This window comes from Leopardus geoffroyi, chromosome E2 (assembly GCF_018350155.1).
Source record: "Leopardus geoffroyi isolate Oge1 chromosome E2, O.geoffroyi_Oge1_pat1.0, whole genome shotgun sequence".
Classification (NCBI taxonomy): Eukaryota; Metazoa; Chordata; class Mammalia; order Carnivora; family Felidae; genus Leopardus; species Leopardus geoffroyi.
In genome coordinates this window covers 46,497,491-46,524,106 of record NC_059335.1, presented here as the reverse complement: position 1 = coordinate 46,524,106, position 26,616 = coordinate 46,497,491, and the positions used below count along the sequence as shown (strand labels likewise).

Below are 26,616 nucleotides of genomic sequence, written 5' to 3'. Positions count from 1 at the left end.
TGGTTGCCTCGAATGCCTGGGCTGGCATATCCACCAGGGTATCCACATCAAGAGAGGAGAGGAAACGTCAGAGGCGTCTCCCGACTCATAAAAAGTCTTGAACATAGTCGGCGTGCAATCAAGAACCGTTAAATTACATCTGTGCAAAGTCTGGAGCTCTAGGACTATGTGCAAGAGAAAATAGTTAAGGCAAGGGTAAGACAGAAAAAAGGAAGAAGAGGAGGAGGAGGAGGAGGAGGAGGAGGAGGCAGGCAGACAGGAGGAACACAAAGGGCCTCTTGTCTTCTAGATGCCCAGGGCAATGATATAGTGAAATTAACTACAGCTTCACCCGGGAGCCAGAAATGCCTTTTTAATAAGCAAACAGGGAAGTGGTCCTTCACATGACCCACCTCTGAGAGCTTTCAATCTTCCATGAGCTTCCAGTCAACTAAGGGGAAGTAAACAGCCAGTGCCAATAACGAAGAGCTAGAACTCAGTGTGTCAGCGCTTAACAACGGGACTTCTCTACCTCTACCTCTACCTGGTTGTGGGCACGAAATGAAAAGACCAAATCCCAAGAAAGTCCAGAGAACACTTGGTCTTGCAGAAAATGCACTCAAGCCCATTACCAAAAAACTGGGCAGGGAGGCAGAGGGGAAACTTCACCTGTTTAAATTACTTCCTTTTCTCTGAGCTGTATATTTCCAAGCCATTTTTTTAAATGGGAAGTCCCATTTTGTGTGTGTGTGTGTGTGTGTGTGTGTGCGTGCGTGCACGTGCATGTGTGTGCCTGCCTGCCTGCAGGGTGCGGGTGACGTGGCAAGCATAAGCACACAACTATCACACTAGGTTAAAGACAATATGATACAGGGCCTGGCTTGCCCACGAGCAGAAGGGTAAAGCCTCACACAAGCAGGACCACGCAGGGGGCAGTGGTGTACTGTTAGCACACCTCCAGCAGCTGACACTTAGCCCTTTGGTGCTGGGCAGGGCCTAGGTGTTTTATGTTCGGCCACGAGGCCTCTCAAGGGCTTATGCGATCAGTGACAGGTGTGAATCCTGGCCGCTACCAAAGTTCTGAAGGGCGGAGGAGAGCTTCACTGTGTCTCCTTCTCCATACTTACAAATTCATGCGGGTTGGAAGGCTACGTGGCCAATTTGACTGACTGGAAAACATACTGGCTTTAAGTTAACAAGGAAAATCTGAAGAGATTTTTTTTTGTCAACCACAGGGAAGAAACTATTCTAGAGTTCTCTCCACCAGCCACAGCAAGGGGAGTCTGGATACCTGTGGAAAGAAGGTGTTGGGGGACTGGGGTTGGAAGTCCTGAGTTCAGAGAAGGAAGTTATTTCTTTTGGACAACTTTCCGGTGTGTGGACAACAGAGGCAGAAAGGAAAGAAGAAAGAACACCATCATTTAACTAGCTGTTGACAGAAGGCCAGAGTAGAAAACTCTAGACAGCACACCATTTACATGCAGTTTATAGTTAGAACAAGCAGGGGTCCCCAAAAGGTGCTCGAAGACCTCCCCATGGCTTCCTTATGCTACACAAATGACGGTTCCAGCTGAACACTAATGTCCTGACCCCTACTTGAGAGAAGAGAAGATTGGGAATATTTGATAAAGTCTCTGTTGATAAATTTGAAGTTGATGACTTTCAGTGTCTTAAATTCACCTTTTCTTGAAAATATTCTCTCAAGAAGTTAGGAGCCAATCCCTATGGGGAAGGAGGACATATTTTAAGAGGAATTGTCTTAAAGGGGTTTCTAAAATGGCACCAAGTTACTTTTACTGTCAACGTGAACATTACCTAAGAATTTGCCCTTTTGTCATTAGTGAAGAGTATGGGCTCAGCCCGAATGTGTGAGGGAGGAGGGCGCAGGATGGAGAGGGAGGAGGGTAGAGAGCAAAAAACATGACTCCAGGCCAAAGACAATACAAAAGGATTTTGAAATACAGAAAGGAAGTCTATCATCTAGACTAAAGTTGCTCATACACTTCAGGGGGAAAAATAACTCTTAATACGCATTAAATGAGAGAAACCCAGAAGGCAATGGTGTAAGAAAGCAATTCCAGAGCGGACTGCATAAATAGAAGTATTACATTATAAAACAGGGAACTGTTTGTTCCAGTCCATAGACCCCGGGTGAAATGGCAGCTGTACACTATTTAGTTTGGGGCACCTCATTAATAAAAAGGGAATTCTGAGGAGAGTGAAAGAAAGAATTGAAGGGCGAAAGGGACCAGCTTTTAACAGAAGATTAAAACAATGACGTATGCAGAGCTGGGGGAGAAAAAAAAACAACCCTGAAATAAATAGGTCTGCATTTATGGATGGGACGGGAGAATCCTGTAAAAGGGCTCCACAGCAAAATAATGCCAAGTGGCAGGATCAAACAGAGGCCAAAAGGCGGAAAACGGGGACCCCCACAGGCAGATGGCTCAACAGGCTGTGTTCGGGCACAGATGAGTCTGGGGTGTCGGCCTCGCCCCTCATTCCTGAGCGCATAAAGGTGGAGGGACAGGGTCGGGCACCAAGAGGAAGCCCCCGAGATCACAGCATTTGAACTTGAACCAGAAGAGACATCTGAAAAACACAGGGGAAAGAACAGTCTTGCAGCGACCCAGAGGTGACAAAAGTTATGCTGGCACCCAAGAAATGACCCTGGTTCCTGAAGAAAGAAACTGGCCTCTCCATTTTGAGAACGAGACCTCAGCTACTCCAGCAGGGAGGGTGCATGCTCCCCCTTTCATATAGCAGCTCACTCCATTTACGTAAAGAGACCAAAAAAGCAGCGAGGGGGTAGGGACAGGGGCAGGGAGCAGAGGGGTCTGGAGGGGCTCAGGAGGGACATCTCCAGGAAGAAACGAAGCTGACAGAACAACTGATCTGGCAGGGCCTTCAGAGACCAGGAAATGTCTACTCTGGCAGAGGGCTAGCCATGAATTAATCATAGATACCTAGCAAACCAGGGAAAATAAAAAGTTGTACAAGAAGGTAAATGAAATTATAAAACTCTACATGGCTCAGCTGTGATTAATATTTATAGAGTTAGAATAATGAAAACACTGAATATTAATATAACCCCAAATTATTATTTAATCATCATGGAAGATGAGGGGAGAGAAGACTGGGTATACAGCGGGGGCTGGGGAGTGTGATGTAGGGGGTCCAGGGGTGGTGTGCAGGGGAGTGTATGGAGTCTGAGGTGTCAACGTGTGAGTTTGTGGATGGGTGTGTGTCAGTAGGAGTGTGTGGTTTGTAGAATGGAATGCTCGTGAAAGTCTCACCGTTTAGAGTAGAAAGCCAATAGATAATGTCTAAAACATAAAAAAAAAAAAAAAAAGAAATCAAAGCACATTAAGAAAGATGGAAATATGTAACAAAACAAACAACTAAAAGTTGAAAGCCATGGCTCTGGGCAAGGGGACGGGGGACGGGGAGGGTCATGCCATTTTTCTTAAGGCTTACTACATAACTTATTGCCTTTAAGAACTATAAAAATGTGAAATTAGATAAAATTAAGATTAAAAACTCCACAGAAATCAAGCTTTAATGGACTGGGAGCCAAGGAACGGGGCCTAACTCCCAGATGACGCCAGAAGGTGGGGCAGGCAGAGGACCAGGAGCCAGGGGCCAGGCTGGGAAGGATGGCCAAGAGAAACACGAGGACAGGACAGAAACACAACCTGGAAGCTCAAGGAAGGGAGCTTCGGCCTGGGACCATGCAATACTTTCAAAGACCACAGAAAGAATAGAAGAAGGCCCAGCAGGTAGCTACAGGGCTGGGTAAATCCAAGGTCAATGGTGACCTCTCAAGGGTGGTTTGCTGATGCAGCGAGACAGGCTATGGTAAGCTGAGGCACCGGCTGGAGACGACAGATACAGGCTATTCTTTCAAGAACCTTGAAGATTCTATTGCAGAGAGAGAAGCAGGACACAGGATTGTGGGAGAGCTCTTGTTCTGTTGTTTTTAAAGAGGCCCTGATGCCCTGTGATTCCACAGTGAGAGAAAGGGAGTGGAAGGGCTGAAAACACAGAAGGAGGATTCTACCAGTGAGGTCCTGGTGGGAAAGAGAACCACAAAGAAGTGGAAGGGAGTGACGGAAAAAGGGGACTGTGGTGGGAGCCAGGAGCTGGCGAGGTTCCGCTGGAGGCCCCGACCCTGTGGAGAAGCAGGCAGCACCAGGCCATGACTCGCAGAGGCACCCTCAAACCCAACGGGAAAATGTTTCGAACAAGCGCAGGCTGTTCTGATCCTCTCTGAAGTTCATTCTTACACACTGGACTTGAGGCCACAAACTCTTATCCCTACCAGCGAGCAGGCCATAATTCAGCACTTGCTTTCTGTCCATCTGGACCAATAAAGTGAATCTAGAGTAAGCACCGGAGGAATCCGGGGATAGGAGACAGGAGGAATCTGGGGATTGGGCAGTGGCCTGTGACACCCGAAGAAAGTGAGGCGAAGTTCCTTCAGTTAAAAAAAAGAAAAAGAAAGAAAGGCAAGAATGCACACAATGTTCCTTCCAGAATACGATGGTCACCTGTGCGGTCGGTGATGGGACACGAGGACGAGCAGCAGCAAACCAAAGCCCTCGGGAGGTCCACACCGGGCCCCCTCCAGAAACCACTCACCAACGGGCCCGTGAGACCACTCACCCGGATCGGTGGAGGGGCACCTGCGGATGGTGAAGATCTGCCCCAGGTCCTCGTCCTCCTCGGGAAGGCCCTTCTGCAGCCGCTGCAGCTTGCGCAGGCTCTCGCTGCGCTGGTGCTTCATGGAGCGCACGTGCTGGATGAGGTTCAGCTTGGCCTTGGTGGAGTAGTTGCACAGGACGCAGTGGTAATAGCAACTTTCGCCCTCCACTCCGCTCTCGTGCTGCTGCAGGTGCTGCGAGGGGCAGAGGAGAGGGACACGTCATGGGTAAGCCACTGGAAGCCACCACCGCCACGAGCCCACCCGTTCCTGGCCGCAGCCCAGGGCGGAGATTCCTGGGAGGGGCTGTTCTGTCTTCCCCAACGTACCTTCTTCTCCAGCAGTGCGAGGGCCCGCAGCCAGCAGACTCCCCTCCCCAACTCCCCTGAACGTCCCTTCCCCGGCGGCTTTCCACGCGGCTGCTGATGCTGACAGTGCCGACCCTCCCCAGGTGACCTGGGTCTTCCTGGCACAATAATCAAAGGTTCTTCCTCAGACTCTCCAGAATGCCCCACTTTATTTAGATCAGGGTTTGCAAACAATGGCCTGTGGGCCCACTCCAACCTGCTGCCTAATTTTGTAAATAAAGTTTTAACAGAACACAGCCATATCCACGGATCTGCATATTAACGATGGCTGCTTTCCAAGCACCAGAGTTGAGTAGTTGCAACAGAGACAGCATGGGCCTCAAAGCCTCAAATATTACTACCTGGCTCTTTACGGAAAAAGTTAGCCAACCTCTGCTTTAGGTGATAGCCTATATGGTCACACTCCCTGCAGAGAATCCTAGGTCAGTAACGCAGAGCCAAAGCTGTTGTCTGGCTTTTCCACAAGAATGACAGGTCAAGTTTTTATATTTAGAACCACAGTCTATTAGGAGAACCTAAAATTAGGTTTTCCTTCGGATTAAAAACACACACACACACACACACACACACACACACAGAGAAAAATAAATTTCTCCAGACTGGTTGCCTGTCAACATCTGAAGGTCACTTGGCTTAGTGCATCAGATGGTCAAAATTACACTCTTGATTGTATTTGTGTGTTCTGATTCCAGAACAAGGAAGCCCAAAACGTGGCAGAAAGCAGACACACACAGGATTAAAGTGAGAGGTGCAAGAACAGGAGAGGTCATGGGAACAGTTAGCAGACCCCAGACTTCTGTGTACTGTAAAAGACTCGAAGATTATCCAAGGACAAAACTCACAAACTCTGTGCCTCTTTGAGAAAACGGTGAAAGGTATGAGCCCTTCTCACTAACAGCTGAGGAAGTAACAAGCTCCTGGTATAGAGAGGATAATCTCCTTCATTTCAAATGATCCCATTTTAGGAGAAGAGGGAATTTTTCTACTGGCTGCCCTTTATAAAGCAGGGCAAACAACTCCAATAAACTTAAGTGAATGACCCAAGGTCACCCAGCTACTTAGTGGGAGAGAGGGAACTAGGACCAGGGTCTCACATTCCTCCAGCATCCCTGAGGAGGAGCAAACCCAGATAATGTGTTTTATGTGCTTGTGTTATTACCTGCCCTTTCCTCCTCCTCCCCACCCCCATCTCCAGACCCCAGAGCCTGGCTCAAGAAGACACAGGGAAGACACAAAAAATGTCTCGGAACCACTTTGTGCTGTTCCTCTCCTTTCTGACCTGCATGTGCACACGCCAATGCCATGCTAACTGTTGCTCATCCTGCATCAACAGCCTTCTTCTCTAGATTATAGCTTGAGACACTGAGAAGGCAGAGCAGTTAGAACGCCCTGCGCTCCATTAAAAATACCCGAGCAGGGGGCGCCTGGGTGGCGCAGTCGGTTAAGCGTCCGACTTCAGCCAGGTCACGATCTCGCGGTCCGGGAGTTCGAGCCCCGCGTCAGGCTCTGGGCTGATGGCTCAGAGCCTGGAGCCTGTTTCCGATTCTGTGTCTCCCTCTCTCTCTGCCCCTCCCCCGTTCATGCTCTGTCTCTCTCTGTCCCAAAAATAAATGAACGTTGAAAAAAAAAAAAATTAAAAAAAAAAAAAAATACCCGAGCAGCCCCACCAGCACTTCCCGTTGAATGACACACTCCAGGCTCAGGTGCTCACATGTACACATTCTTTGTTCTGTAGAAAACTATGAAAATCCCAGAAGCATGTTTGAGCTTTATTGCAAGAGGGAGGGATGAACGTGCCAATGGACCGTTGCAGAAAAATCTTTGTGGGGGATGAAAGGCAGGCCCAGGCCTTCAATCATGTAAATTGGCTAAACCACCCCATACCTAACTGTTGCTCTGAGGCCAAGGTATAGGCAAAAATGGGAAGGGCTTCATGGGTACCAAGAGAACAATCCCTTCTTTCCCCCAAAATGGACGATTTGACACACTCAGGTGCAGAGCTTTGGAACAAAACAATATCCCCACTTAGTAACAGCCATCCTACGGCAATTTCACAACCAGAAGGAGTCGGCAGAACTGGCGAACTCAATGTTAACTGTTAAGGCAATGACAACAACTTATAATAAAAAGCTACTTTCTGGAAATAAGTTTGAGCTGATTTCCTCTTTAATGGTTTATCTTCAATGTGCCTCTGAGACAGGGTCCTTGAAGAGGATTTCAGGAGGGTGGAATTCACCAAAGCAATCTTTTTTGGAGGCTACAACCCTGGGGAGAAGGAGGGCCTGATGGGCTAGATATAAAGGGAAAAGGATTAGCTTGCCCACGTTCATTGTCCCCAACTTCCCTATAGAGTCCTCCCGCCCCCCAAAAGTCAAAAACTGGACTAAGATATCTCTGGGAGCAAGGGGTCTGGCTTGGGATTAAGGAGCAGGAAACTTGTATGAGAGCCAGCATGGGGAAACGTGTACTGCTGTCTTGGGTCACTAAGGCCAAAAGAATTACATTTATTAAAGCTTCAACAACAACTGATGAAATAAAAGATAACAGGGAAATAACCATGGAATCCAAAGCAATGAATTTTATCGAGGGATTTTGGTAAGATCATATAGTATGAACTCAGAACAAGAATCATTAAAGCCTTACCCCAAAATTCCCATTACCCTCCCATGAGACAGGATTTCCTTGCAATAAGGCACTGAATCCTTAACATAAAATTGTAATATGGATATAAAGGCTCTTTTCCAAATGGCTGGCGTTTCCAACCTCTGAGCCAGAAGAGAGGACAACGTGGCCAAAAAGAGTTGGATGGGAGTTGAGATGTCAAATGTCTTTTGTCCTTAAATCCATAGGCCCTTGGGTGGTAGAACTATATAAATCCTGAATTGACATAAACACCACACTGGGAATTCCTGCTTTAAAAATAACCAATATGATGAAAATGTTCCAAAAACACTCTATACTCAATCTCCTGGGGGTAAATGGCAACCTCTTGTGCCACCAGGAGTTCTTCCATCTACCATTTGGGAGCCCTTTTGGAAAGGAAATGGACACACGCTACAAATGGTAGAGAAAAGAATAAGAGGAAACAAGGTAAACAGGCCTATGGCCTCTCCCCTTGACCCTGGTCTAGAGAATAGTTAGGGTCTTCTCTTAGAGGCTTGTACAAAAACTTAATTCAAAATTCCAAGCCGGCGTTTGTAGTCTGGGTTCATTCTCCAACACACTGAAAAAACTGCAGAATAAACTATTTATTGGTTGCCAGGAAACACCTGCTTATAAAGGTTACATCCCAACCCAAACTTTTTAAAAACTATTTTTAATTTTTATTTATTTTTGATGGGGAGGAGGGGCCGAGAGAGGGGGACAGAGGGCCTGAAGCAAGCTCTGCGCTGACAGCAGAGAGCCCTTTGCGAGGCTCAAACTCATGAACCTCAAGATCATGACCTGAGCCAAAGTCGGATGCTTAACTGATTGAGCTACCCAGGCGTCCCACAACCCAAACTTCTGATCACAACCTGAGTCTACCTGCAGGTCAAAGATCCTGTTCTTACCAGATTTTATAAATTCTCACTCAGTACTTCCCCAGCTGTCCAACCTGGAGCAAACAGGGATCCAAAGCTAGCAACAGGGTCCTGCCCTGTATGACCTTCTCCACACCATGGGGTCATTTCCCAGGTCTCGAGCGGGTCAATGCCCTGACCTGTTGGCCAGATACCCTCTCCATCCCAAGTGGCACTGGTTGTGTCCCCAGGATTCTACCCTTGGAACCTGCCTAATATGAAGCAGTGGGAGGAGGTGGGGCTGGAGAGACCAATGAGGACTCCAGGAGAGCAAGCCGTCACCCACGGACATGCTTCCCCTGAAGAAAAGACGAGATGTTTTCATTTGGAGGAGAGAGAATAATTTGTTCCTGACCCAGCTAATTAGAATACCCTCAACTGGGATCCCAATGTATTTAATTAAATTCACTGTAATATATGAAGAATCCACCAAGGCACAAATCTCAGGGGAACACTCAATAAAGGATCTGCCCCTGTTCAGAATTCTTGCTCTTCTTGACAGGGAGGGAATTTTTCTCCCCCACAAATCCTCAACGCTCCAACCCTCTCCCTCAACTCTATCAGAGGCCCTCCCATCCTTGGGGAGGGGAACATAGGTTTTGCTTTACTTTTTCCACTTTACTCTGCATTCGATCTTAACTTCTTACCTCTATGAGGTCAGGTGTAGAGTTTATTTAAAATTTTTAAGTTTAATTTTATTTTGAGACAGAAGGCAGAGGAGGGGCAGAGAGAGAGGGAGAGAGAGAGAATCCACCCTGACAGTGCAGAGCCAGCTGCGGGGCTCAAACCCACAAGCTGTGAGATCATGACCTGAGCTGAAACCAAGAGTTGAACGCTCAACCGACCGAGTCACCTAGCCACCCCAGGTCACTTGTACAATTTAAAAAAGAAAACAAAACAACAACTTCAGCTGTGGCTAGTAGGCTCTCAGGCATGCACGCTACACATGGACCCGGAGAAAACTGGCTGCTCTGCCCACTGGACAAGGTTTGAATCTGATTCACTTCTAAATGTCTACAACACATTAGACACTATGCACACGCACACACGCGCATGCACACGCACACACACACAGAACACGCCCTGCCCCAGGCCTTAACCTGCAGTTGATTAAGACAGTGACAGTGGTGACTTGGAGAACACGCCAAGAGGGACATGAGAAGGACATCCCTTTGGATTGAATATCATCGTGAAAACATGCCAGCTCCAACAGTGAAAATCACTGGCTTACTCAAGAAAAACTGCCATCTATCCACAAACTAATAATGATGAAGAAGCGTAAGCAACTAATAAACCAAGAAACCAAGATCAACTAGCTAAAGAATAGTGGTAACTGAGGTCTACCCCAACTCACTCGGGCCAGTGACCTATAGTCTTGGACCTGCCTAAGGGCTTCCTTGATTTTCCTCAATGTCACTGGCTGGTTTAAAAAGTGCGCACACAACACTGAGATATATGAACTGCAAATGTACAGTCATTTCCTAAGAAACTTTCAATATGATTTACTTCTGAAAGCTCAAAGAACTACAATGACCTCTAACAAGTATCCAGTTTGACTCATAAATGGAAGTAGAAGAGCCCAATGATCTCCAACTTCTTGAAATTACCGCTATGCAGCAGGCATGACTATCCTCACTGACAGCCATCAGGAATGTGACTTACACCGGTGGTCAGTGCTTTAAACTGACAACAGGGGAGTGTGGGCTCACTCGTACTGCTCAGGGACCTTTTCCTAAACCACTTTCTGATCTTGGTGGAGCTCTTTTAAGATGCTCATCCCCCCCCAAAATGAGTAAAATAAAATAAAAAATAAAAAATAAAATGCCTGTCCCATCTGGGTTTAGCTGGAAGGCGACACTCCTGTGCCCTGGACATGGAAACATCGAATGCCCCACATCTTCCCCTGTGGGTCCAGCTTGGGGTGGGGGTGGGGGCAGGGCTCAGAAAGAAAAAGCCATCGCTGCAATCAGAAGCACCTCGATAATGAACCTGGCACATAAATCCAAGCGCAAAAGGAAAATTAATAATTAAAAAAGACGGGAGAGAAAGGAGGCCAGCCCGTGTTACTTTGTGGGATTCTACCCCATTAATATGTGGTGCTCGTTCACCCTGGCCAACAACTGCAAGTCAAAGAGACGAAAAGAGGACTCTTGTTAGAAAATAATTCATCGTGAAAATCAAAAAAGTGTGTTCCTGTAACTTGTTTCCCAGGAAAACTAACCAACTTCTGTCAGAGAACATTGATTTCTGTAAATCTGGAGGGGCCCCGCTCCTTCCTCCTCCCCAGTGATAGAAACTTCTAACATCTGGTTCTTCATGCATGGAATGCAAAATATTGATCAGGTTTTGTCAAAGCCTCCCCTTTAAAGTAGAAATGGACAAAGTACATTCACACACGCATACACATTCACAAATGAAAACACACAGGACTCCTAATGAAGCTTCCTCAGGGGAGCAACACCTGTTACTAGAAACACACGCTCGCCCACCCCTCTTCCACGCACTCAATGCACCTCTACTCCTTGAGCAACTGAAACTCTGATGGATGAGGAAGAGCAGCTCCCAGGCATCCCTCTGAGCAAATGGGCTCCCCTAGGGGTGACCACACACCTCTTGCTGAGCAGAGGAGAATCCCCACGGCGGGTACACAGAACAAACCCCAAGACACCTGCTGAGGAACACGGAAAGTCATCTAGGCAGGGCGGATGGAAGGGCTTCTGGAACTACTAACCACAGCGTGCCTGGCCAGGGCTCCAGTTTTCCCTCTGGGCAGGGGATATAAAGTCATCAGCACTTCCAGGGAGAAGGAATGGGAAGATGAGAATCAGTTTACTAATTCCTCACATATAAGTGGGTGTTGTACCCATTCACAGCATCTACTGCTGAGCAAACACCCACAGACACTTTTCATCTCATGAGGGCCTGCCCCACGGGGTGGGTAGCATTTGGCTCCTGGACGTGGACAAACCCAAAACTCAGGGAGGTCATGTGACTCCCCTCAAGGTCTCACAGAGTATGAAAGAAACAGGACTGGAGCCTGGGGCTTGATGCCAAGTCCACAGCAGTCCAGCTACTGCACTGACCACAGGGCTCATTCTGGAACAGCAGATTCCCCATACCCAGGTATTCGCCTTGAAGACCTAAAAGATAAATTATTGCAGGTGTAACGCAACTGGGAATGGAGGCAGTTAATTTTTTAATCAGTGGTTGTGTTACAATTTCAAACCTCATGTCACATGCTCAGGAAGGCTTCCAGAAGGTCAACCTAAATATATAGGTATTTTCTGTTTAACGTTGGCTTTTCACCCACTCATGCCCTCATCCTTGGCACATGCTAATTTAGTCCTATTTCACTGTAGGAGCCCTGCAGACACCATAAGATACAAGCTTCAACCATCATTTATAAGAGCAAGTGAAAGGAAGTAAAAATGTTCCCTTAGATCAATCCATTTACGTTACTCTGACCTATTTTCTGGTTTCTAGGCCAGAGTCCTTGTGCCCTGGACAAGCCATGAGTGTTCATTCTCAGTATTTGAGCTCCAAAGCTGAAGGCGAGACTTCCCATGCCTGTGTCACTTCCCTTACCTGAATGACATCTCCTGGTTCAAAAGTCTCAATATGAGCATTTCCTTGAGAGACATACAGTATATCCTCGAAGGAAACTAACAACAAGAAATCCACAATATGGTGTCTTGCAGAATGCTGATACCTTCACATAACAGAAATCATTTCTCTGTTAGGGAAACTCCAGAAAGGAGAGGAAGCTTACCAGGTATGTAGGGGTTTTCCCGAAGGAAGGGGCCCATCAGAGCATGAGGTCACAAGCCAAATGAGGGCGAGTTTCCATGACAGTCAAACAAGCATCTACACATCGAGCTCGGAAGCTTCGAAGAGGGATGTGGTGGGTGAAACCACAAAGTGGGTCCCACAAGGCTAACATCAAACTGACCACCCTCCAGAACCGACCAAAAGCTTAAATATCTGAAGATTAGCCCTTCACTAGGATAACCTACCAGTGATGGTCCCTTTCCCCACTCATCCATCAAGATGCATTTCTTCTCTACACTACTTTCCACCTCTTGCAGTTATCAACTCTCAAGTAAAAGTAAAGGCTGCCATTTACTCCAGCATGCCTCCCTTCAACTCCAGGCCAAAATGTCGCCAATAATGGTTGTTTAAGGTGCACCGTAGATTAAGGTAGCCTGATGGAAAAGCCTAACTCTGTGCTACTTCAGGCAAGTTATATACACTGTTGGGTCTCCCGCACACAATGGGGCGACAGTAAGAGAACCGTAGGGTTCTGCAGAGCACTGTAGGGAGGAGTCTATGGGATAATGCACACAAAGGGCTTAACACAGCGCCTGACGCAGAGCAAGCCTCTGTGATAAGGCTATTACTGTTACTATCATGGTTTCTCAAATTAGTTACAGTTCGGGATTAGGGATCGAAATAAATGTCTACTGAATTTACCTATTTGGTATTTCCCTCCTTACAACCAACCTTGCCTGCCCCACTCCCTAGGACCTCCCCTCCCACCCTCTCAGCCCCAAAGAGGAATCCCCAGTTGACTGCAAAGAAACCGTAATCTATAGAAACTGTAACATGGAAGGGATAACGAACACACAGAGGACCGACTTCCTCCTTGTAAGAGGTGCTTAATTTTCAGTCACTTGCCCAAAGTCATGCTGCTGATGCAGGCACAGCTGGGATCCATACCCCAAGCCCATGTCCTTGCCCCCAAACCAGATCTGTTTTACTGGGTCTCTTTGCCCATGGCGGTGCCAATATACTGAAAATCAAGAACCATGTTCTTTATCGTGTCTGCCAACATCCCCAGGTGTAGACCAGGTGAAGGAAGGAGGGCTCAGCTGAAACGGCTGGTAGGCACCTCCCAGATTCCCTAGATCTGCTCTGAAGGATTTGCTTATTTCTGTCTCCAATCCCATGGCAGTCAATATGGCAGAAAAAACATGTGCCCGGTGGTCAAAACAGGTGCATTACTTCATCTGTAAAATGAAGATGTTTATACTTGCCCTGTCTTCCTCGGGGGCAATTTTCTAAACCACGTGAGAAAACAAATGTGAAAATCCTCCAAAGGATATGAAGGACTCCCCAGGTATTTGGCACAGTCATCATCTTTCTATCCTGAGCCCAGATTTTGCTTCCTCACTTCTGACTGGCAGGTGCAACACCATGGGCTAGGTTGTTAACGATCAGATGGTGTTCTAGCTGAGCAGTTCTCTAACTGGAGCGTGCACCAGGAACACCCGAGGGTGTGTTATGCCTGGACTGTCGGCCCACCCCAGGGGTTTCTGATTCACCTGGTCTGGGATGGGGACCAAGAATCTGCATTTCTAACAATCTCCAGGGAGATGCTGATGCTGCTGGTCTGGGACCACATTTTAAGAACCGCTGATCTTGACAGCAACTGCCATGGACCAGAAACCTGAATCAGAATAAATACTTGGAGAGATTCCCCTGTAAGGAGAAAATTTTCCAGAGTCTAAAATGTCTGCACCCGCCTTTCCCCAAAGAGTATTTCCGATTCTAGCCAACTGCACTAGATAAATCATGTGATGCCGGCACAAGAAGTCACCTCTTTAATGAACAAGTCACACGGAAGCAGCCGCCTGCTACCAGCCTGCTCCAGATACTTCATAAAAGTAGAAATCGGCCCTATTCATCTCTCTCCCCACTTCTGCACCTGCAGTCTAAAATTTCCTGGGGCTGTCGCTGAAAGCGTGACTCTTGATGGCAAGGCATGAGGCATCACTTTTTCCTCGTAAGCTCTGGATCCTGCTGAGCACACCTGTCCAGATGTCTTGCTGGAATGGAGCCCACGAAAGAATTTCAACCAAATACCAGAAAAAATAAAATCGTCTTTAAAATTCCTCCCACGCTCCTGAACTTTCTGGCTGTTGCTGCTGAGAGCATGAATTTGGCGCTCAAACCTGGAGGCTTCTCTTAAGCTCCCATGATTTGCTGACAAATACCCTCATCACCTCCATTATGAGAGAAGACGACGGGCAGCCAGGGTGAGATGGGCCTGGGGTGGGCGGGCAGTGAGCACACACAGGCTGACTTCTCCCTTAGAAGAGGTCCTTCATTTAAAAAAAAAAAAAAATTATGTTTATTTGAGAGAGAGAGAGAGAGAGAGAGCGAGCATGAGCGGAGGGGGGGGGCAGAGAGAGGGAAACACAGAATCTGAAGCAGGCTCCAGGCTCCCAGCTGTCAGCACAGAGCCCAACGTGGGGCTCAAACTCACAAACTGTGAGATCATGGCCTGAGCCAAAATCAGACGCTTAACCGACTGAACCGTCCAGGCACCCTGAGGTGCTTCATTTTTATTTCATTCTTCCCTTGAAAGGGAAAATGGGAAGGTGAAAAAGCAGGAGATACAAATTCTCTCTGAACAAACGTCTCTGATGCTGGTCATTGTGGCTGCTAAGGCACTGGGCCTTTTCTCCTTAAATTCCCTGGATTTTGTGGGAAGTCGAAGAAGATGGTGACACTTGTGGGAGGGGGACAGGGACAAGCGAGTGACAGGAGAAAGAAGCTTCTCCGGGGAAGGAGAGTAGAGTCTGAGCCAAGAGGCCAGGAGATGGCCGGCTGCAGAGGGGACGGCCACACGGCAAGAGGGGACACGGTTTTGCAGACGATGACACGGCTACTTTCTCTGCCCTGCTTTCGGGTTCCCCCCATAAATAACCCAGACAAACACCCCGTGCACTGGGTTTTGCTCTCCTTCTCCCCCCTCTGTAGGTCTCATTAAAAGCCGATATTGTTCGGCCTCAAGATGGAGAGCTCAGCATGGATTTTACTGAACGTTAAATCAACCAGCAAGCGTAGCCAGCAAACTCTGTGGCACTTTAACTTTAAATAATGCAATAATTATTGAATTTCCTTTTTATAACTGAAGTGCTGGAATGTAAACAATGGGGCCGTAATTGCAGGAAGGGGGGATCAATAGAGGCAATCGTTTTTCAGCCATGTTAATTGTAAATACAATTGCTCCAAGATGTCAGCCTTGTTCTTCTTGCTCCCAGAATCATCCTAACGGATGACAGAGTCCAACTTTCCCATTACAGCTGTTCGTTCCTTTAAGAGGTTCTCAATCAGGTCTGATCAATCTGTCAAGATAATGCATGGAGTAAGTAAGACTCTTCCAAACACAGGCTCCCAATCAATAGCCCGGACCAGCTTAATGAGGTGGGGCTAAGGCCCAGAGGGAGGTAACAGCCCCCAGCTTGCGCCTAGGTTTGGCAGGCCGGCTTCCTCACATGGCCCTGATAAACAGATCAGCCCTTAATGAGGACATTAGTTATGCATGCTTCAGCAAGCAGCAAGACATCCATCCCTTGGGACAGACGGACACAAAACAAAATAGATTAACAGAAAACAATATGGTGCCAAATTAGGTCTAACTGAAGACTTTTCCCTCCTTCTACTGCTTTCCTTAATTGTCCAGCAGAGTGGAGGACATCAATTAATCATTCCAATGGGCATGAGCTCAAAGAATGGGAGTACCGTTGGGCCGGAGGATCTCCGGGTTTCTCCCAGCCTCCTCTGGCTGCCACTCAGAATGAGTGCCCTCACCTCAACACCATTTCCAGTTCACAAGGGGGGCCCCTCACAGAAGGGGCCCCACACCAATCAGCAGGAGAGAAGGAAGACGTGGCTGAAGTCTCACAGCCCCTCTGGAGGGGCCAAGAACTGAAGATGGACGAGAACAAAGCTGCTACTCCTCATAGCTGACATCTGTTTCTGAGATCAAGTCTTGGTCTTGAGAATGGTTACTGCCTCACAGGAGAAGAGGTGGAAAGTCAGGAGTCTAGAATCCCATGTCACGTGGCCCAGCACCCTCGGCAAGCCGCACACGCATTGAGGGACCCTGGGTTCTCAAAAGGATAACCTGGAGGGCTTCACGGGGAGGCTGAAGGGCTAGCTTCCCTCCCCGAGGCCAATGCGCAGCGTTGCCTCTGCTCCCGTGGCCTGGTTGGGAGAGCACCTCCCTGTGGAAGTCTGTGAGAAAGACCACGCTAAGGAAAGGTCTCACCCAGAGTATGACAGTTCCCTCTCCCAGAGTCTGGGTTTCCCAGAACCTTCTCAAAGTTTGGCTCCTGGACCAACAGCATCAGCACTCCCTAGAAACCCCTTCAGACCCCATCCAGACCTACAGGGGTCTGGCCCAGCAATCTGAGTTTTAACAAGCTCTCCAGGTGATTCCCACACACGCCCGTTTAAGGGTCACCATCTTAGAGGGGGAATTACATAAAGCAGCTTAGAGCAGGGAGGATCTAGAAAATCACGGTGTTTCTGGTCCTTTCTAAATCAGAAACAGTTCCGTGTCGAAGATGTAGCTAGAAACCCGTATTTTCCCTGAGGTTTGGATCAGAGCCCACCACCCACCTGCTTCAGAACACAAAGCCTCTGGAAGAAATGACACCAAAGGAATGAGGCCCTTGTGTGAAAAGCCCATTTTATTAGTGGGGTAAGATCACAGAGTGGGCCACACCACTGAATTACAAAAGGGCAACAGTGTCATTATGTGACTGAAGTAAAATGAGAATAACCGGGTCTTTGTACGGATGTCAGGATGAGCAGAATATACGAAAACAAATAAAGAGCTGGAAAGATGAGATCCCTCTTTTGTGCAAAAGGCCCAGCTCACCGGCCACTCCCTCTCTGAAGCCTTCCCTAGTGCCCAGATTGCACCTCTCTCCCCCACTCTGGGCCCCCAAGCCCATTGGGAGCAACTTCCATGCCGGACTCATCTTGCTGGCTTAGAAACCCCTGCCTGCCTCACTGCTGCCCTGTGAACAGCAAGTCCCAGGCCCGGAGACCAAGCTGCGCCTCTCTGCCTCAGCACAGCTCCTGATCCACAGCAGGTTCTTGAAAATGGTTGGCTGAAAGTCTGAGCAAAACTCCCACGCTTCACTCTTACTCTTGGTCTTCAGCTTGCCGACCTTTCTAATCTAGACCAGACTCCCTCTCTCCTCCTCCGCTTTCAACCCTCCACTCCATTCCACACTTGACATAAAAGCAGCCTCCTGGCCCTTTCCACCTCACCCACCAACCCTGCTCTTTCTGGTCACGGCGGCTCTTCCTAAGCGCAAACCCTCCCGAACGCCCCCCCCCACCCCGCCCCGTCCACCTGCTGAATGGCGCCCCTACCTGGACGTCCTCCCCCATCACACCGAGCTAGCACTCTTGTCTCCATGCCTCTGGGGTCCTGTGGCAGGAGGTGAGCCCCACCTGTGGGTACCAGTATTGGGCACAGCCTTCACTTGGCTTCCACGTGGGCTCTACATCCCTTGATGACTGAGACAGGAGGCTGGGACTGAGAGAATAAACATGTTTATTCTAAGATTTACCGCTCGCTTGGATAAGATTCTACGGCAGGATATCATTACTGTAAATGGCTGCACTCAATGACTTCACTTCTCAGTATATGAATCGTAGAAGCCCTTCTCCTTCCCCACTCTGAATCCACCAAAATGTCCCCCAGCCAGAAAACAACTTAGCTCGTCACCATCAGTGTATCCTTCCATTTCGGTCTACGTATTTACAGAGCTTTAATATTGCTATTCTCTTTCACGAAAGCTTGTTTCTTATTTAATGGACAAATACTGCAAGACTGCGAGATGTATTGAGAAACATCTAGAAGAAGACCACAGAAGACAGGGACAGAGAGCAAACTCCAGCAGATGCCTCTCGGTGGGGAGTGACTCAAGCCATCAGGACTCCGACAACGAGTTGACAAGTCCACTACCACACCTTTACAGACAAAAACAATTTAGTACAAATTTTAGTTCTAAACACACAGCGTCTCCAAGATCCAATGGAGAGGCGTGACCATACACAGACACCCGAAAGGAGATGGCTGAGTGGGTATTTCTGAGACATCTGTTCATCTCCAGGTTGGAAAAGCCAGGCTAAGGACATTAAAAAAAAAAAAAGAAAAAAAAGAAAAAAAACATGCACACCCGCTTATCTTTCTTTTCTTCCCAAACTTTTTGTCTTCTTCCACAACTGAGCAGCTGTGGCCTGGACCCTCGATTCTTGCCACTCCCTAAGCAACTGGTTACATCTACCTTCATAGGTTTCCAAACTCTGAGACCTGTGAAGAAGGGAACGTTCTCCACCTGGGTTTAGATGGGCTGCTTTCCCTTCCTGGCTTATGACCAAACTCTAGGCCCCCCAGCTGCTCACTGGCCACCAGACCCTCCCCTAGAGGTTCTAAGCAACACGGTCTAATGACATAGCCTCCTGGTTCTGTTCTCAAGCTCCCAATGGAATGTGGCTGTGAGGCTAGTCAGCGAGAGGTTTTGTGTTTTTTGTTTTTTTCTTCTCCAAGCTTATTTTAAATGGTAAAAAGGGAGGCTTTTGTTTGTTTTTTCACCAGCCAGTCTACATTGACCAAATCATCCTCTCCTCACAGTCTCCAAGTTCATTCTGTTTCAGAAGGCCCAACCAACAGTGAGGACATGGGAAGGGCCCAGTAGAAGATTTTCCAGGGGGCACAATTTCATTCCAGAAAGATGATCATTTACAAATCCTGCTAGAGAACTGCAGTAAAATTCAAGTTCCAGAAAACAGCATCTAAAAAGCTTGCAAGCGGGAAGATTTCTCGGAACAAAATGGCAGGCTTCGGAGAAAGCTGGAGGTAGGGTGAGCAAGGAGATTGCTACGATTTCCAGCTCTGGGGCGCCGGGATGCTGCGGGCATGCATTTTGCACATTAGCAGTTACTGTGTTCCTGGTGCACAGTGACATCTGGACATAGACCTGCCAGGGCTCTCTTCCTGGGGACACGGTACGAAGACGAAGCCAATCGCTCACCACCACAGCAACTGGCAGGTGACGTCTTTAAAATCTCAAATCTAGTAACCTGTTCTGCAGGTATTAACACAAACTACAGATACTATTTTAGTGGGCATTTTAAAGGGCTCAGTCTTAAAACACCAATCTCTCAATGACCTTTCCCGATTGCATCACAATGACAGGAAGCCAAAAGGAACCAACAGTCATTCCCAGTTTCTGAGAAAACCTTTATTTTTACAGTCTTTAGCGGTCTTTCTTTCAGCTTTGGATTCATTCATTTCCCATCTGTCTCTCCATATTCTTGTTTCTGGTTTCCTCACAAAGCAATGAAGGGATGATTTGTCTCTGAACACTATTTTTTTTTTAATGTTTATTTATTTATTTGAGAGAGAGGGAGAGAGAGAAAGCGCACACGTGAGCAGGGAAGGGGAAGACAGAGAATCCCAAGCAGGCTCTGCACGGTCAGTGCAGAGCCAGATGTGGGGCTCGAACTCACTAACGCTGAGATTGTGACCTGAGCAGAGAACAAGAGTACGACACTTAACTGAGTGAGCCACCCAGGCACGCCATGAACATTATTTTCACCATTCTGTGTACATAAGAAAAGTCATCTACTAAAATGGTTTTCACCCACCAGTGCCTTGTACCACCCTTGTCTCCTTCTCAGTCCCTCTGCAGTCTCTCTCCCTCTCTGGCGTGTGTGTGTGCGTGCGTGTGTTCTGTCGTCAGTTCATGCCATTCCATCCTGTACGTACTTCCATTCCAGCTCAGCCAAATTCTGCTCCCCTTTCTGAACACCCCATCTCCCTTCCGATTTCTGTCTCCAGGAATTCCTTCTCTGAAATTAAAGACTTCACCTCTCAGCCTATCTTTTCCCACTGATACCTTAGGTGCTGGTTATCAGCATTACATAGGTGGCATATTCTCCAATGAGACCGGAATGTTCCTGAAGACAGAGGTTATGTGCCCTCCTACTGGACACACAAGAGTCAAGTTATTCTGTATAAAGAACACGGGCATAAATCAGGAGTCACGCAGGAGAGGGTCTCTGACACTAAGCTCTCTCCTCAACTGTGAACACCACCACCTCATACTGAGGGGCCATGAGACTCCGGTGAGTAAAACGGTATGAATGTACTTCCTAAACGGCCAAGCAAAAAAATTGTTTAAAAAGTGGTCAGATGATGAGAACTGGTTGGAAGGGGCACTTGGAAGACTCAGAAAACCCTCCCACCATCTGATTTCAATGGGGTCCTAAGTCTACACAAAGACGAATTAATTACTTGATGGCCTGTTCACTTACCTCGCTAATGAAATCATGGGTGTTTCAGGGAAAGAACCTGTTAGGAGGACTGGCTCGCCTCTGGGTGTGGGGACTGCCGGTGCCAGCTCATTCCCCCGCGCCAACATGACTCACGAGATGACACAAATCGCCAGTGGGCTTTGTTATTATGTGACCTTCAACAAGTCACCCTTCTTTCCTGCTTCAGTGATAAAAATCTGGATGGTAATACTAAGAACCTCCTTCATGGCATGATCGCGAAGAATGACGATGGCGCACAGCTAATAATGACCAGGAAGCACTGTGTCTTTGTAGAGAGCTATGTTACTTAACATTTAGAATAATACCCACTGTTTCAGGTTGAGAAAGCATTCAGATTTTAGCTAAACTGAAGGCTGAACATATCCACTAATGAGCAGTGTCCTTCCCATAGAAACACTGAAAGCTACGCAGTCTACTGAATAAAATGACTAGCAGTACATTAGCCAGAAGCTGATGCAGGTGTAGTTACCATGAAACCAGGGTCATTGCATTCAACATCTAATAAGCAAATTCTTAAGATCACAGAAATAAACCAGGGCCAACCGAGCTGACAACAATTGCATTTGGATAGAATGATTTCTTGGTCCATAGTTTCCATAAAAATACAATCTGTTAAAAGATATGTTTCTACCATCTAGACCAGGAGTCTGTAAGTATCTGGATGGTAACTATTTTAGGCCTTGAAGGGCCATACAGCCTCTATTGCAACTGCTGAACTCTGCTATCACTGCACAAAAGTGATGCCGGGCAATTATTAAAATAACATGCATAACCGTGTTCCAATAAAACTTTATATAAAAGGCAAGGACTGGTTGGATTACCCCTCTGACAGTGATGTGCTGACTCCTGATGAAAAAATTTGTGTAAAATTTACTCATTTGCAGTATGAAGAGACAACGAACACACACACACACACACACACACACACACACACACACACACGTTTGTTGAGCAAAGTTCCTTCCAACTTGTCAAAACACAGTAAGACCAAGGTTTGCAAACTTGATATCAAAATTAGCAGTTTCAAAGTGAAGATCAACAGTAACTCAAGTACCATTTAACTGGGAATTATGAAATGACTCCAGAACAATTAAACTTCACTACTTGTTTTCATGCTTTTGAACGTAAGAACTTGCGTTGTGTGTTTTCTACCCATGGCACTCCTTCTCAAATGCTGCCATCTCCTCCTATAAACACAGTGAATAATGCCGCATGAGTAAGTTAGGGTTATACATTTATTCAGAACGAAACAATACCTGTAACTGAGTCAACTTTTAACTAATCTGATGATGGAGTTACTAACAACAACAAAAGAGTATAAGCTTCTTCTATGCCCTCGAGTAGCTGAAAATAATGCAGATGTGAAAAGCAAGGGAGCAAAAACGAAAAGGGGAAAAATTAGGTCACTTTCATCCCTGTATACCTTCCTACACATCCGCTTACTTTCTGAGCATCCCTGGAAAGGAGAATGCTAGCAATGACCTTGACATCCAACAACGAGTGGTCAGGAAGTCTGGATTTAGAAAAAGAAAATATCTGAATGTTTTCTCAATAACACCGTCTCCATGTATCCAGTCCTACATAGATTTCAAAAGGTTTGGCCTTCGTCAGTTCAAATGATTCTCACAACTGCCTTGCGAACTTCAGTGGCGGCAGATGCCTTTCTTCGCCATCCAGTGCATAGAGAAGAGACTTAAGTCACAGATGGCAAACGGGTGGCAGCTGGGGGAGCCTGCAGGTATGAATCACGGAACTCTGCAAGTTTTAAAAAATTCTTCACTAACGGTTAACACTGTGAATTTACACAGCACCTGGGTGGTTCAGTTGGTGAAGCGTCCAACTTTGGCTCAGGTCATGATCTCGCATTTCATGAGTTCGAGCCCCACATCGGACTCTGTGCTGACAGCTCAGAGCCTGGAGCCCATTTTGGATTCTGTGTCTCCCCCTCTCTTGGCCCCTCCCCTGCTCATGTCCTATCTCTCTCAAAAATAAATAAACGTTAAAAAATTTTTTTAAATAAAACCTGTGAATTTCCCACACAGCTAAGAATGAATGAATGAATGAATGAATGAATGAATGAATGAATGACTATCCGGCTGTGCTGGCTGCACATTCCCTCAGCTCAACAATTACCTAGTTAAAATGGGGCAGGCACTTCCCAAGCCAGCACTGGGGCCCATCTACGATAGATGCGTCACCCCTGCAGGCACCTGGGCCGTGCCATATGTACCAGACGATGTGGCTCGTGAGTGAAGGCCATGGAAGTTGGGCCTACACCTTCGGGTCCTGCTTCAGCGCTGGTCACACCACACTGTGCTACCCGTGAATAACCCAGTACAAAGACTCTCCTGAAACACAGTGCCCACTTGAGGAGCATGCCACAGAGCACAAGGCCGGAGCTGAGCTACTACAGGCTCAAGCGGTAAGGGACTTCAGAACGAATGTGGCTTCGTAAGGGAAGCCAACTTAATTCTGCCAAGGAGTTAATATTTGCTAATTGGTAGAAAAAGGTAAAATTAATGAGGACATTAACATAGCTATTTAAAAACAGCTCCCTGTTTCTCCCATTGTAACACATGGAACTATCAGGAAGTAATTGAGGGAAAAGGACACTGTCAATTCTCAATTATCTGCATGAATGAAGCGCTTAGTGACACGGATAATCCAAGTCATTTACATTTGGATTTAGAAAGTAACATCTTTTTCCTTTGGAAAACTTACCTTCCTAATTACAGCTTGCTGAATGTGAGGATGAAATCAGTTTACCTTCTGTGCCAAAGCAGAAAGCTGCCGGGGAGGGTACAGAAACCACCAGGGGCTTCAGACCTGCCACAGATAACCCAAGGCAAAGAAAAGATCATCCACAGTGGTTGTCTAACATGGTGGCCACGAGCCACATGTTTAGCTAAATAAGAAGTTCTGTTACGACGCATGCCATGTTTCAAGTGCTCCAGAAACACATGTGACTAGGGGCTCCCAGCCACTAGTGGACAGCAGAGATACAAAACATCTCCATCATCACCAAGTTCTAGTGGACAGCAGTGACTTCTCGATCCATGGTGACCTCTAGTTTCCTGGATTAAGTAGAAAGCTGTGTGACGGGTCGGGAGCAGAGGAATGCAGGGGATGCTATACTGCCACCTTCTTTAGAAACACAAGGGAACTGGAACACCTGACTCGCTCAGCTAGTTTAATTTCAAGCCCTGCAATGTAGACTCTGTCCAGGGAATAGCACAAAAAATACGCATTCCATTCCAAGTAAAATGAAGCTTTTTAATTAACAAAGCAGAAAACGAGTGAATAAAAGGCAAGGCAGGAAAGCCTGATTCTAAGCAAACATGTGCCATATCAGTACCCGCACCTCGTGTGGCCACGCAGCCTGGGTGCCCGCTACAGGTAAACAAGGGAGAGAAGGCAGCTCTCCCCCCACCCCCCGCCGGCCACAAGGGGCCCACGCTGCAGGGGGCTGCTCAGGTGCCACCGGGGGTGGTGTCAGGCCCAGTGGCACTTCACATCCTCATTAATTATCTTGAAAGAAGAGGGTTAGTAAACAGCAAGTTAATTAAATTCTCAGATGATGCTAATTTGGGAGGCTTTAGAAAGACTGGCAAGGGCAGAGGCAATATAAATGGGACCTGGATGGGTTAGAAGAAGGAGTGGAAAATAAAATTAAGCACGGCTCAACAAACACCGCTTGAAATAAGTCTTAGGGAAGAGCCAAAATACGTCCACAAACGAATTTATTTGGAAAATAGTTGTGCTAAAATGAAAAGTTTTGCAATGTCTGAGGCATATAATCAGAAGGGGAGAAAAAAAAAAAGGCTTTTAGTAAAAGTGTTTATGCGCACTTAGAAAAAGGTCTGGAAGGAACACCACCCGGTAAGGGTCATTGCCCTCAGGAGGCATGGTCACGGACAAGGGGACGTGGGATGGGGCTTCCACTGTTTTCTTCATGTTCTTTTTAAACTGATGAAACATCTTTCAAACTAGCACACACTGTGAGGTTTTTAGCTGTCTTTGTTTGGTTTTTTAAGCTTTTTGGTTTGAAATAATTTTAGACGTACAGAAGATAGGCAAAGAGCTCCACGCGCCCTCCACTCAGCTTCCCTACTGTTAACATCCTACATCTTCCCATCTGGCACGCCCATCCAAACCAAAAAACTGACACTGGTACAATACTATCATTAAAGCACAAACTTGACTCAGATCCCACCCATGTTGCCATTCGTGCCCCTGCTCTGTTTCAGGATCCAGAACAGGACCCCATACTGCACTTAGTTGCTGCGCTCCTCCAATCTGTGACAATTCCTCCGTCTTCTGTGACCTGGACGCTTCCCAAGAGCTCTGGCCAGCTCTCTGTAAAAACACCCCTCGATCTGCGTTTGTCTGATGTTTTCTTAGGATTACGGTGAGGTTCTAGATCATTTGGAAAGTACCCTTCCCAGTGCATCATCTCAGGGGTATGTGACATCAACCGGACTTATCCCTTATCAGAGGTGACTGTCCATCACTTAGTGAAGGAGGGCCCCTTTCTGCCAGGCTTCCCCACTGACAAGCTACCCCTTCTCCCATTCTATGCTGTAACCATTAGAAGTGAATCACTAAGTCCAGCCCTCAGTCGAGAGGAGGGGAATGAAGCTCCAGCTTCTGGTTATTATGCCGTTAAATAAAATATCTTGTCACAGAGATAAGCTTCTCCATGCAAAAAGAAGTATCTGGTGAAAATGTCTATCAACAAGGTCTTGAGAGTTGCTGTTGTTGTTTCAAACGATTGGATTCTCAACAACACAGATGAATGAATGCCCACAGCTGCAGAGACCCTGCTCTATAGGCCAGGCTGTGTTCTGCATACTTGCATATGTGAACTTATTTAATCCTCACAACAGCCCGGTGAAGGGGATGCTGCAATGTGACAACAGTCAACCCCAAATTACAAAGAGGTGAAATCTCTTGCTCACGTTAACACAATTACTATGTGGCAGGGGCAGGACTCAAACTCACGCCTCCTGGCTCTAGAGATTATGCTGTCTACGAAGCTCTCCTGCTCCGCCATATACAACTCAAAAATTTCAAGCTAGTTCCATGGAGCAGCGAAATATAATTGAGAGAGAAGAGTGACATGGGGCAAGATGTCAAAGACCAAATGGGACAGAGGCTTCTCTGGAGACAAGCACACTCGTGGGGGCATTCAGAGGGTCAACAAAATCGACACGTTCCGAAGGGGTTTCCAACAGAAGGCAGCTGTCCTCCACCTTAATAGGGCGGCAAGGAACACAGAGCACCTGAGCGGCTCAAAGGACCTCCCCATCGACAAGTATGCAAGATGCTCAGAATCTAAGGACCATGACGCTTATGGATAGCCCAGCCCCCGACTGTCATGGAGACAAGCCGGGAACTGTCTCCTACTCTTTTACTTCTCCGACTCTTCTGAGGTTCACTGTGGCACAGACAGCAATAAAGTAGAGGTCAGGATTGGAGCAGATCTGTCTGGCTGTGGAGAGAGAGCGGATGCCAAGACAGAAAGAGACCAACAGCCCAGACAGCGTGGGGAAACTTGGCCCAAGACCCCAAGATCTATAACATGGGCTTGTTTAATCCCAACTGCTAATGATTTCATATTCTGACATCAAAAAGAAACAAAGAAATGAGTTGCTTCTATAAAAACAGGCAAGTGTGGAGAAGAGCTGCTGCCTCCCGCCCCAAGTACCCACATGATTCAGTTCTCACACTGGTCCTAACCATCATCCTTTGCATACAGAAAAAAAAATGATGAAGAAGTGAGCAGGAAGCAATACGTGCTTCCTTCCTGGATACCCACCCCACACCGTCTTCTCCAAATATCTGGCATTCATTTCTTCTC

The 26,616-nt window shown here is 47.1% G+C and overlaps 1 protein-coding gene across 4 annotated transcripts in view; it reads right to left on the bottom strand.

Moving 5' to 3' along the window:
* ZFHX3 (zinc finger homeobox 3) overlaps positions 1–26,616 on the bottom strand; it is a 239,880-nt gene that overhangs the window by 94,859 nt on the left and 118,405 nt on the right. For all 4 annotated transcript variants that reach the window (XR_006702737.1, XM_045443350.1, XM_045443351.1 and 1 more), the window contains one exon: positions 4,645–4,876. Coding sequence is in view for 3 of the 4 variants with exons in the window: in XM_045443350.1 (XP_045299306.1) it covers positions 4,645–4,876 (232 nt within the window). In the remaining variant the exon portion in view is untranslated. The remainder of the gene's footprint in view (positions 1–4,644; positions 4,877–26,616) is intronic.